Source organism: Mesitornis unicolor, unplaced genomic scaffold (assembly GCF_000695765.1).
Source record: "Mesitornis unicolor isolate BGI_N332 unplaced genomic scaffold, ASM69576v1 scaffold45157, whole genome shotgun sequence".
NCBI lineage: Eukaryota > Metazoa > Chordata > Aves > Mesitornithiformes > Mesitornithidae > Mesitornis > Mesitornis unicolor.
Window position 1 is genome coordinate 2,420 of NW_010197912.1, and position 10,720 is coordinate 13,139.

Consider the following 10,720-nt stretch of genomic DNA (forward strand, 5'->3'; position numbering starts at 1 on the left):
ACCATTTTGTTACATACCTAGCTGTATTTTTACATATTAAAAATTACATACTTACATAGCATTAAAAACTGACTGAATTTGTATGGATATTCAAGTAGTGTTCTGCTTTTCTGAATGATTCTGAAAGCTCAAGTTAAAGATCTAGCAACAGGAAGTCTCCAGTTCCAGTCCCTAGTTGTTCATTTTTCTTTTAGAATAATCATCAGAGCATGGCCTGGCTTTTGAATGCTCAAAAAGTGATCTGGACTAAGTCTTAATAAACCATTTGGACACAGCTTTTATTTCTGACATTAGGAAATAAAGCTTCATTTATGGCATGCTTCAGAAATTGTTATTTACCTAATGATAACATAAAACATCAGAAACCAGACAGATACTGGAAAGAACAGATCAGTTAGCTTACACTACTTTCTGCAGACTAGCTCATACTTTCTATGCTCTTCATTAGTTATGGCAGGCTAACACATAACCTGTCAGGCTGCTCCCATACATGCTTAGCCTTACGTACAACCAAAGTGCTCGAGTCATTGCTCCCAGGTCATTATAAACATTTTAGCAATCAGACTGCTTTAAAAAAAATACAATTTGCAAACAGTAATTACAATGTCTGCAGACCAGATTACTTCTGCTGAAAAAAGTACATGTATTTGTCCTGTTTCTTTTGAGGCACATTTTGTGTTCCTATGTACCCTGGATGATTCTACACATGTAACAAATGCGTCTATACATACATCCACACGCAACATTCAAGTATCTAGTTACGCATCTGAAAAAGTCACAATGCATAAATTAAGTGCTCTTTTCATTCCTGCGCCTTTAGAGGTGTCTTTCAAGTTATAAAATGCTTTAGCACAATTCGAGGGATAAAGTAATTACATATTCTCATTTTGCTTGGTAAATCCTCTTGATTTTTATTGATGGTGATAAATACATTTAGATTTCAGTAAGGGTTATTACTTCCATTATTTGTAACAATATTTCAGGGCTGAAAAAGTGCAATTTCTCTAGCCGTGAAAATAACTCAAGTAATAGAAAACACATGCTTGAGATACAAAGACCAAGAGGGTCAAGAACCAAGATGCTCAAGTAGATCACAGTTCACATCTCAAATGGAAGACTGTTCTGCCTCTCTGTGAAACTACGGGATCTTTCACACCAGATAAAACCAATTCTGGGAATTACTTAACATTTAAACAACATTCCAATGTGAAAAAAATTATCCTGTCCATTCAAAATTTTAATTCTTTAAAAGAAGATCCAACATGAGTTCATCATGGCTGATATGGATGTGGAAAATTCTGTTTCCTCAACAATAAAGATACTGAAATATCTTTTATCAGAGACCTGATTCTGTGAAACCTCAGCTTTACACAGATAAACAAGCTATGATTAAAAAGACACACAGACACCTTCCCCCAAAACAGTGGCGTTCAAATTTTATTCTTTAGCCTTTTTCAAGCTGTTATTGTAACTTTACATTTTGTACAGTATTTTGTGTACAAAGATTCAATGTATCAAGGGGAAGAATTATCTATAATAAGATTCCATGTATTACAATATTAGGGCTGTTGCATTAGCACTCATGGTATTTAAAAAAATCTCTCAGACAAACCACGTAGAAATAAGTATGCAAAAAACTGCAGAACAAAACCAAAAGTAGCCAAAATTAAAAAGACCTTTGTGTGAATCACACAGCCTTGCTCTGTTTCTACTAGGCTATTGCAGCCAAGTAGTCCTTAACCTCAGTTGGAGTAAGCCTCCTAAAACCAGCTTCATTACAGATGCCAACTTCAATGTTGTCTTCCGTCATTTGCCCTTCAAAGCTCTCCTATTAAAGAAAACACAGTTCAGTGAATCATATCAATGATGACACAACAGAAAGAAACTTATTCCTTAAATATTTGGCTAACCTTTAGTGTTAAGATAGCTGTATGAATGGCATCCTCGAGCTCCAAGTCTTCATTGTATCTGTAAACAGAAGTTCACATATTTCAGCAAGGGACAACCATCTTTCCAAATCCTAATAATCCCAGAGCTTCTAAAAACCTAAACACTACAAAAATTTTCCTATTTCTCACAAAAATATTACTTTTTAAGCACTGTGATTTTAACAGGCAAAGTTACTATTTGTAAAAAAAAAAAAAGAAAAAAAACAACAAAAAACCCACTACTTTTCCGACTGACACCGTATAGAACAATATTTCCACAAATATGTTGAACATAATGTTTATTGCACTGAAATAATTCTCCGTGAACACAAAAGTTGGGAGTTTAAATAAAGCAAATTTCATGTGCATGTGCAAGTCAGTCAACTGAAAGCATCATATTGTAAAACTTAGTTCTGACAATGAAATAACGTGCATTTTTTATCGGCTGTATCACATGGAACCTGAACAAAAGAGACAGTATCCTTTCAGACAAGTATCAAATATGCTACCTTTTCTCAAGGAATGTTTTCCCATTGACGTAATTTTTCCCCATTGCTGTTGCTTTCCACGCAAAGTAAGCTCCCTGTAAAAGCAACAATCTATTGAATTGTTTTGTGTAACTTAGTCAAATTTTATGTATTCAATTACTTGGTAAAAAGCACAGAAGCAATTATGAAAACACTGAATGTTCAGAGAATATAGGAGATTATTTTGGATCACTTTCAGGCTAATTTGATATGGAAACATATTCTGTAAAAATGTACAAAACACTTGAGTATAGAGCTCTACCTATGTTCAACTTCCCACTACTTTTAAAGATGAATTTAGTAATTCATTAGCATAGTTTGATTTGGGATTCCTTAAACAGAAATAGTATGTTCGCCCATGGGAATTAATAGTGTCAGATCTTTCCTGAGGTTCACTCCATATAGTTTTTTATAAGACTAAGTAATGTAAACAACTTGCTGCAAATCAGCCACTGATCTACCTTAGCTAGGATATCAAGTAAATAGGGTATTTAGCCACTTCTATTCTCCTCTCTAGCATGAACACCATCAGCAGTTCTATGCCTCAAACAAGCTGTCTTACACAAGACATCTGCATTTTGCTTTTTACATTTCAGCATCAGGTAGTAATTAAAATTTCTGAAGCTTATGACTACATTGACCGTATTTGTTTTTGCTGTAAAGCATTACAACTCCCACATGCATCAAAAGGCAGTTTTTCAGACGAACAGTACAACCACAGCAAATAAAGTCACTTAAATTAGCCACTGTCACCAAATACCACAGCATATGCATAACATTTCACAATCCAACAAATTTTGGACTACCTTCCATCCAGTTTAGGGAAAAACTATTTGAGCAACGTAAGTAATCTTGAGCAACATAAGTAATCTAATTTTTTTTTCTAGTACATGCTGCAGAATGCTACTCTTGCTGTCACTACCAGCTAGGTGAGAAAGCATGAAAAGGGGTAGTGATCTCCCTCAAAACCAGCTGCCATCCCTCAAGCAGTACAGGAACATGCAGGCACAGAATGATCCAGGCTTGCTCTAAGCACCTACTGAAATTGCCTCATTCTGACTTCTGAAGTTACATTAAGAGATCTTTTGTTCTAGCTCTGCATTCTTCTTCTCATCACAGAACGTATTCCACAAGCATGTATAAAGTTTCAGATGTTTTATAAAAGCAGCAGGATTTACAAATGTAAGATACTTACAGATGGATCCGACTGAAATAAATACGGCCGCCCTTCATTCCAGCCACATATTAGCAGTGATACACCAAACGGACGAACACCGCTACAGGCATAAAAAAACCAAAACAAACAAACAAACAAATCAGTTGATATGTGAAAACCAGTGAAAAGCAAAGGTGACTAAATAATTTTGGGTGTGTTAACCTTCCCCCAGATGCTTCTGACCAGCCCAGAGCTGTGACCACGAATGCCTGGTCAACCAACACCACGAAAACAAAGGTATACTGCCTTGTCTGACATGTTTGTTTGCAAGATATGAAAACCCTACCTCACCTGCTGCCCATTAGTTCTCCTCCAGCTGGCCTATTTTCTGTGGACATTCTCCACTGAAAAACTAACTGCCTTTTTGATGCTAAAATCCGAATCACCAGGTAACTGTTATTCCTTACATTTAAACAACAATCTGTCTAAGCAACGTCAAAATTCAGAAAACCACGTACCCAGATTGAGTGTATTCCTGCATCACAGAAGCAATTCTCTGTACTAGCTGAGCTGTTGGAATGGGCTCATGATAAACCAAGTAATATTGCTGGGCCAGCTTCCGAGCTCTGTGCACAAGTACTCTGACAACAAAGACAAAAGTAATATGTCAAAAATCCCAACTAGCTGTTAAAACTAAAACAGAAACCTCATAATCAATACTATGCTAAGTAATTATACAACTAGCATAACATCAGTGTAAGAAAACAGACTGTGCTGGGTTATCTTTATCAACGGAGTAATCTCTGACATACTTAAACTGAAACTAAGGTTGAATTACACCGCTGTTCATTCCCTACTCATTCTTTAGATAGAAGGCTATTTGCCAAGGCATTGAATACACTAAGAAAAACAATGTGAATTTCACATACAGTGTAACACAGTATTATGCTATACACTTACAAAGAAACAGCTAATTGCTGTGTGTTTCTGTTCCTTGCACTTCTTGTATGAAAATATGTCTAAATGGTGAACAAACAGATTTTTTTCATACCTGTAATCTGGACCCATACCGCTGTACACTAATCCTATATGTTTGGTAATTGGTTCAACTTTGTGGACACTCCTTTCATCATAAAGAATGGATTTCTGCTTCTTCTCAGTTGCCAACACCACTCCATTTGCAGCTGGAAAGGAAGAAGTTTGGGGTTTTTTAAATATTAAACTAGAATTCCGGAAAGCAGTCAAAACACAGAACAAGTTTGTTGGACTGCAAAGCATTTTGCTCCTCCCTTTTTAAAAACCCTTCAAATTTACAATCACATTAAACAGACATACTTGGATGAATCCACCCAACACATTGTTTCTCATTTTAAATAGTCACACAGCTCCCATAATCCCATTCTAAAGATTCTGAAGCACATATTAATAATCAAGCCACTGTAAGTAATTTTATGCGTCATTTCTATATGTACGGACACACAGCGGGAGTTATTTACTTAAGGGACAGGGGGAGACACAAAAGCAAAGAAAAAAAAAAAGTATGTCTACTTCTACCAGCTGAGTGTCTCCAAAATCACTCAAGCAATTTTGTTCTCCTAGCATGGAGCTCAGTGCTCTCTTCCTTCTTTATAAAAAAATATTGAGTTGCAGAAAAAAAATTTAGAAAATATTAAACCCACTAAAACATGTGAAAATCCACTGAAAGAAAAAGAAAATATGTAATAGAAGGCAAGATGAAGACCCAGTACATAGTCCAAACTATTTTAGTTCTCTCAAATGACACTCAGAATCCTGCATCCTTCAATAAAGTAGTTATGTTCTTACCATACCTTTAATCCCAACCGATGGAGCTCCTGCAGCCACTGCAGCCAAAGCATATTCAATCTGCACAAGTTTTCCAGAAGGACTAAAAAGGGAAAAGCAAAAGTAAGACTTGCATAATTATGATATGCCTGAATCTTTCCTACAATAATCTGATGCTCATTTGCTTCTTTAAAGCTAGCATCAGCATATTCTAATCAGAATTAAAAAAACAAAACCAACCACAAGTCTGAAGATCCATAACATCTTCTAAAACCGGGCTGGTTCAGCACAGAACTCTCTGCTGCACAGTGCTAGTGGGAAAAAAATCACACAGCACCTGCCTACGACCCTGACGAAAGCTAATGTGTCTCCAACAGGAAGCAGCAACTGGGATGTAGCTCGAAGGCAGACAAATCTGTTCTCCAGTCTTATACCATTTTAAACAAGTTTTCGACTCAGTGGAAAAATCCTCAGAGCACATCATGACTTTCTACTGAAATGGAATTATACACATGGCTTGCAAAAGTTTTCAAGACACTGATGTTCACTGCTGAATGGTACCAGCAAAACACTGCTACTCTGACTGATAAGCACATATCAAGTCAATGGCACCAGACAGAAACAGCTCCCATTCTGTCCCAAGGTATTCCCGCATTTTGTTTTAATGATCCACCTTGTCCTGGTAACGCAGATTCATCAGAACAGAGCAGGAGGTGTCAGGCTGACAAAGTAACTCATCCAGAATGAGTGGGAAGGAGGTGGGTAAAGGGGTCCATCCTCAATCCCCAGGGCAAAGGACAGTGTAGAGCCCATCACTCATTGAACAAATCATTTTGCAACTGGGATCTTTTCTCTGGGCTGTATTTCAGACACCGCTGTTTTAATAGATGCAGAAGTAAAATAGAAAATTATGTAACTCAGTGCTTAGAGGAGTTAGAAAAAACAAAGCAAGCAATAATCAGCGCAGTTATTTATATAGTAAATGTAGGTGATAAAGTAATAATTCCAGCTCCTCCAATACAAAATACCAAACTAGAACAGTTTCCTGGGCTAGCAATTAAAATATGCAGAACATTAGCAAAATATTTGAAAAGTAAACAAACTCAAATAAATAATTCTCAGTACAAGGGTCGGGTGAATGAGGGAAACTGTAATTAGTTGTATTCTCTTCCGTGTGAGTATAAAATCAAATGGTTTCAAGTTTCAGAGTTTGTAGTGGTTCTGCACAGTACAAAAGGTTCATAACTCCATTAGGAAACCATTTCCAAGAACTAATAAAGAATTCAGCCCACTTGAGTAAAGCAGGCATGTTCAGCTACATCAACTATTGAGATGATTCTCTTCTTAGTTTTACATTGGAAGCTCTTTCATTTGCTTAACTGCAACAAGCCTCTAGCAACCTACTCTGCAATTACAAACCACCAATCTCCTCTGACATTAAGGGTCCACTTTACTAAAAGCAGCAGAGATTCCTGCACTGTTTTTATTTTAGCCCATACACAATAAAATTCCGGATACGTTAACAGCGTCAAGAAAAAAAGGAAGATTATTTCCTTTTCTCTGGATTAATTGCAAGTGTATGTATTAGAGAACACTTTAATAGATATCAGTCCAATAGTGTATCCACCCTATGCATGCAACCGGCCTATGATTAGGCTGTGCATGACACAAAGTGCAGGGAAAGCACTGCCTGCAAAGTGCAGCAGGAAGGGAAAGAACGACTTCAAACTCATCCCAAGGCTTCTTGTCATTCCCACATCTGCAAAGTTCGTTCTGAACCAAGCTCTCGAAATACAACAATCATCACACACTTACAGTTAGGCCAGAATTACAAAAATTACTACCCAGCCTAAAGCATGTGCATGGGGACCCTAAGTTTCCTCAACTGAACACTTGCAATAAAGGCACTACCAGTGACGAGACAGACCCTATGTTGGCCCTAGAACGACTGACTTACAATAACGAGACACGATACAAGCGGCGACTGCACTGGGGCTCGAGGTCAGCGACAGAGATGAGGTGGAACCAGGACTCTTCACCTCAGCCCCCGCCTCTATCCCAGGGGCGTCTACAGCCATTCACCTCACGGAGACCCCCGGCAGCTGTCTGCCCCTAAAGGCAAAACCGCCTGATCCTCGTCGCTTCCCCCACGATCGTCCTTTCTACCCCTGTCGAGTCATCGCCGCCCCTTCAACGGTGGCAGGCCCAGACCTTGAGGACCCGCCGGGGACGTAATGACTCTGCAAAGTCCCCAATCCGTCCTGCCCTGCCGCCGCCAGACCGCTCTGCATAAGCTGTGCGCCACCCTCCCCCTTGCTCGCTGGCCCACCCGCCGAGAGCCCAGGCCTACAAGCCCTCTCCCCCCAAGTACCTGAATGTAGTGAGAGAGAAGCTGTAGCCTCGCTCCGCCATCTTGGAACAAACCCCTCCACCCTCCTCACCAGCTCCCTCTGCGCAGGCGCAGCCCACTCCTCTCTCTTCCTACACGAGCAGACAACTAGCGTGCTGATTGGCGAAGAGGTGGAGGAAGAGCAGAGCATGTCGGGAAGGAGCGCCGAGGGACGCGATTGGTGAAGAGGCACGCAGTGAGGCATGATGGGAGTTGGAGTCCACCGTTCCGGTGAAGCGGCGAAGGGCGCGGGGCACTCGGTTTCCCACAAGGCTCAGCGACCGGTGCACATGCCCAGTGCGCCCTCGGGCGAGCAACCGTCCTGCCCTCCTTGAGGCCTTGGCCAGTCCGGGTGGAAGTATGGCGGCGCTGGGGGTGGGCTTCCATCCGCTGTCGCGGCTTTGCGGTCTCCTTCAGCGCTGCTGGGGGCGGCTGGAGCGCAGCCTTTTGCCAGGTTTCTTCGGGGGCCAAAGCCCGCTCTGGGGTAGGTACCGACCTGCTCCCGTCCTGATTGAAGGAGAGGGCGACATCGGCGGCTGTGAGGGAATGGGGTGGGGGATGTTGCTGGCCGCTTCTGCTTGCACGCTTTGGGGCTGTCAGTAGCATCGGTGTCCGTATTTCCTCGGCTGCACGCGAAAATGGGGCTTGGCTGTAATGAATTACCTTTTTTTTTGCCCCATTTCAGGACCAGCACTAGCTGTCCAAGGTCCAGCTGTCCTTCCCCAGCCAGTAAACGATACTGGCGAAAGTGATGAGATGCCCAGTCTCTTAGATAGCATCTTGTGGATGGCAGCACCAAAAAAAAGGCGCACCATTGAAGTGAACCGCTGCAGACGAAGAAATCCCAATAAGCTTATAAAAGTAAAGGTAATTACCAAGTTTCTATGGGCTTGCCACCTTATTAACTGCAAGTTATTTTGGTAATGCAAAACAAGCATGCTGGAGTAAGATTTACAACAATTGTTTTTCACTTAACTTATTTTAGAGAATCATATAGTGTTCAACGGACTGAAAAAACTTTCTAGAATTTGTTTATGAGTAAGCTTAAAAGCTATTGTAATCTTCAGAACACTAGGAACAGGTAGATTCATCATGTGTGACAGTAGTCTGGTTAAATAAAATATGTCAGTTAAGGTACAAGCCAACAAAATGCGAATTTTAGGTAAACAGTTGGTATAAATGGAAAATGCACTTTCTGTGCATCTAATTGAGTTGATGTTCCAGACATCAGTAGGCATAATGATTTAGGTATTGACTTCATGAGCTATTTTTAGCAATAAGCACTTGGCGTAGCAATACATTACAGAAAAATTACATAGAAGAACAAATTTTGAAAAAGCAATTTCTCTGGTATTTTATTTAACGTTTTTAGTAGTTCATGATTGTTCCCTGTTTCTTTTGTTGTTGTTCAAATTACAAAATTTCCTGTTTTCCACTGTGTTTTTTAGAGGAACATAGATGTCTGTCCTGAGTGTGGAAACTTGAAACAGAAACACGTCCTTTGTGGCTATTGTTATGCAAAGGTCAAAAAAGAAACTTCACTGATACGGATGGAAATAGGTAAAAAGGAAGGAGGACCATTTAATGCTCCAACTGTAGAGACTGTTGTCCTTTATGATGGAGAGAAGCCCACAGAAAAAGATGAAGGCAAGCGGATCATTGAAAGAGCCAGGAAACGTCCGTCTTGGTTTGTTCAGAATTGATGCCATAGAACTAATGCTAACAAAAAGAGTTGCTGTAGCAAGAAAGATCATGTTTTTCAAGAATGTTTTCCTTGTTTTGTTCACTCAATGTTAGTATGGAAAACCTAAGGACGTTTGGGAATCCTGCTTGAATTGTATGCCATGCCGTATGGTGTTGCATCAGGTGTTGTTTCTATAGCATACAGTCATACATCATAGCAGCCAACAGGTGAAAAGAAATCAGGACCTACCTTGGGTTTGAGCATCTGTGTACAGTACATTGAATAATTTGTATGTTATTGTTCCATGCTGGTTTTGTAATTAACATTTATTTTTTAACAAAGGGAAAACTTTCACAGATGTAAAATAAAGTATGTTAAGTTCCTAGGGAAATCTGCTTTTTGTTTTTGACTGCTGCTCTTTTGGAAAAAAACCCCATCCAACAAACCAAACAGATCTCCCCTACCCCCCCATTTTTTTTTCAGACAAACAATATTTACAAGGATGATTCTTAACAGAATTTGCCTACATCTGTCCACAGTGCTGCTGTTTGAGATACTCAGTGATATTCCTGGTTTTGAGCTAAGTAGTGGTTGCCATGAAGTATTTGCATTTTTTTCTGCAGCAGGCTGAAGGTTAAGAGTTTCTTGCTGTTAATATAAAAAGTATTTTTTTTTGTCCTAAAGGGATATGAAAAGACTTTCCCCTCCTCGCCACCCCTCAGCCCCCTCCCCGAGTTGACAGATTTCTTGAATGAAACAATTAATTTAAATATAATGACTGGAAATGTGTAAATTTTATAAGGATCAAAAGCTGATTCTTTGCAGCCATTGCTCCTAAGTAGTCTGGGTGGTCTGTGTCTGCTTGGAAAACCACAGAAAACAGCATACAATGTCTTGGGTCTTCTGCAGAGAAGGAGAAGCTCTGCCCTCTGTTGTGCATTGGTACTCTTCAGTGGTGCGCTTACAGCACCTAGCTGTGGATTTTCACTTCAGCTTTAGCCACACTGTAGCACTGCTGCATTTAAGATTGCTACCAAGTTTAGGTTTAGATTTCAATATACGAATGGTACTGTTTGATACTACAGCTCAGCCAGTCTAATAGCTATTTGCTTCAAAAAAATGCAAGCCAACACTTAACTCTGGCTAGATTGCCCCTGCGCTTCCTTGGCACTTAAGTGTATCTGCTCTTGTGCAGGTATCTGCTCTTCCAGACAGATGGGGAGGAAGCCGCGT

The 10,720-nt window shown here is 40.0% G+C and overlaps 2 protein-coding genes across 2 annotated transcripts; one reads left to right on the forward strand and one right to left on the reverse strand.

Moving 5' to 3' along the window:
- Positions 1 to 1,410: 1,410 nt before the first annotated feature.
- PSMA2 (proteasome (prosome, macropain) subunit, alpha type, 2) lies at positions 1,411 to 7,870 on the reverse strand. The gene is made up of 8 exons (XM_010188958.1): positions 7,786 to 7,870; positions 5,441 to 5,517; positions 4,663 to 4,795; positions 4,130 to 4,252; positions 3,651 to 3,732; positions 2,438 to 2,511; positions 1,911 to 1,968; positions 1,411 to 1,828 (listed from the first exon to the last, which is right to left on the reverse strand). The coding sequence occupies exons 1-8, from the start codon at positions 7,824 to 7,826 to the stop codon at positions 1,712 to 1,714; spliced, it is 705 nt and encodes a 234-aa protein (XP_010187260.1). The 5' UTR covers positions 7,827 to 7,870; the 3' UTR covers positions 1,411 to 1,711.
- Positions 7,871 to 8,163: 293 nt separating this feature from the next.
- MRPL32 (mitochondrial ribosomal protein L32) lies at positions 8,164 to 9,506 on the forward strand. The gene is made up of 3 exons (XM_010188959.1): positions 8,164 to 8,287; positions 8,489 to 8,670; positions 9,252 to 9,506. Exons 1-3 carry the CDS (start codon positions 8,164 to 8,166, stop codon positions 9,504 to 9,506), a joined length of 561 nt encoding a protein of 186 aa, XP_010187261.1.
- The last annotated feature ends 1,214 nt before the right edge of the window (positions 9,507 to 10,720 follow it).

Excerpts from the sequence above, each read along its gene's own strand:
- MRPL32 (XM_010188959.1), top strand. The coding sequence starts at position 8,164 with ATGGCGGCGCTGGGGGTGGGCTTCCATCCGCTGTCGCGGCTTTGCGGT. Across the intron at positions 8,288-8,488 it reads GGGCCAAAGCCCGCTCTGGG|GACCAGCACTAGCTGTCCAA; the intron begins GTAGGTACCGAC and ends GCCCCATTTCAG. Across the intron at positions 8,671-9,251 it reads ATAAGCTTATAAAAGTAAAG|AGGAACATAGATGTCTGTCC; the intron begins GTAATTACCAAG and ends TGTGTTTTTTAG.
- PSMA2 (XM_010188958.1), bottom strand. The coding sequence starts at position 7,826 with ATGGCGGAGCGAGGCTACAGCTTCTCTCTCACTACATTCAG. Across the intron at positions 3,733-4,129 it reads CAGGAATACACTCAATCTGG|CGGTGTTCGTCCGTTTGGTG; the intron begins GTACGTGGTTTT and ends TTATGCCTGTAG. Across the intron at positions 1,829-1,910 it reads CAGCTATCTTAACACTAAAG|GAGAGCTTTGAAGGGCAAAT; the intron begins GTTAGCCAAATA and ends TTTCTTTAATAG.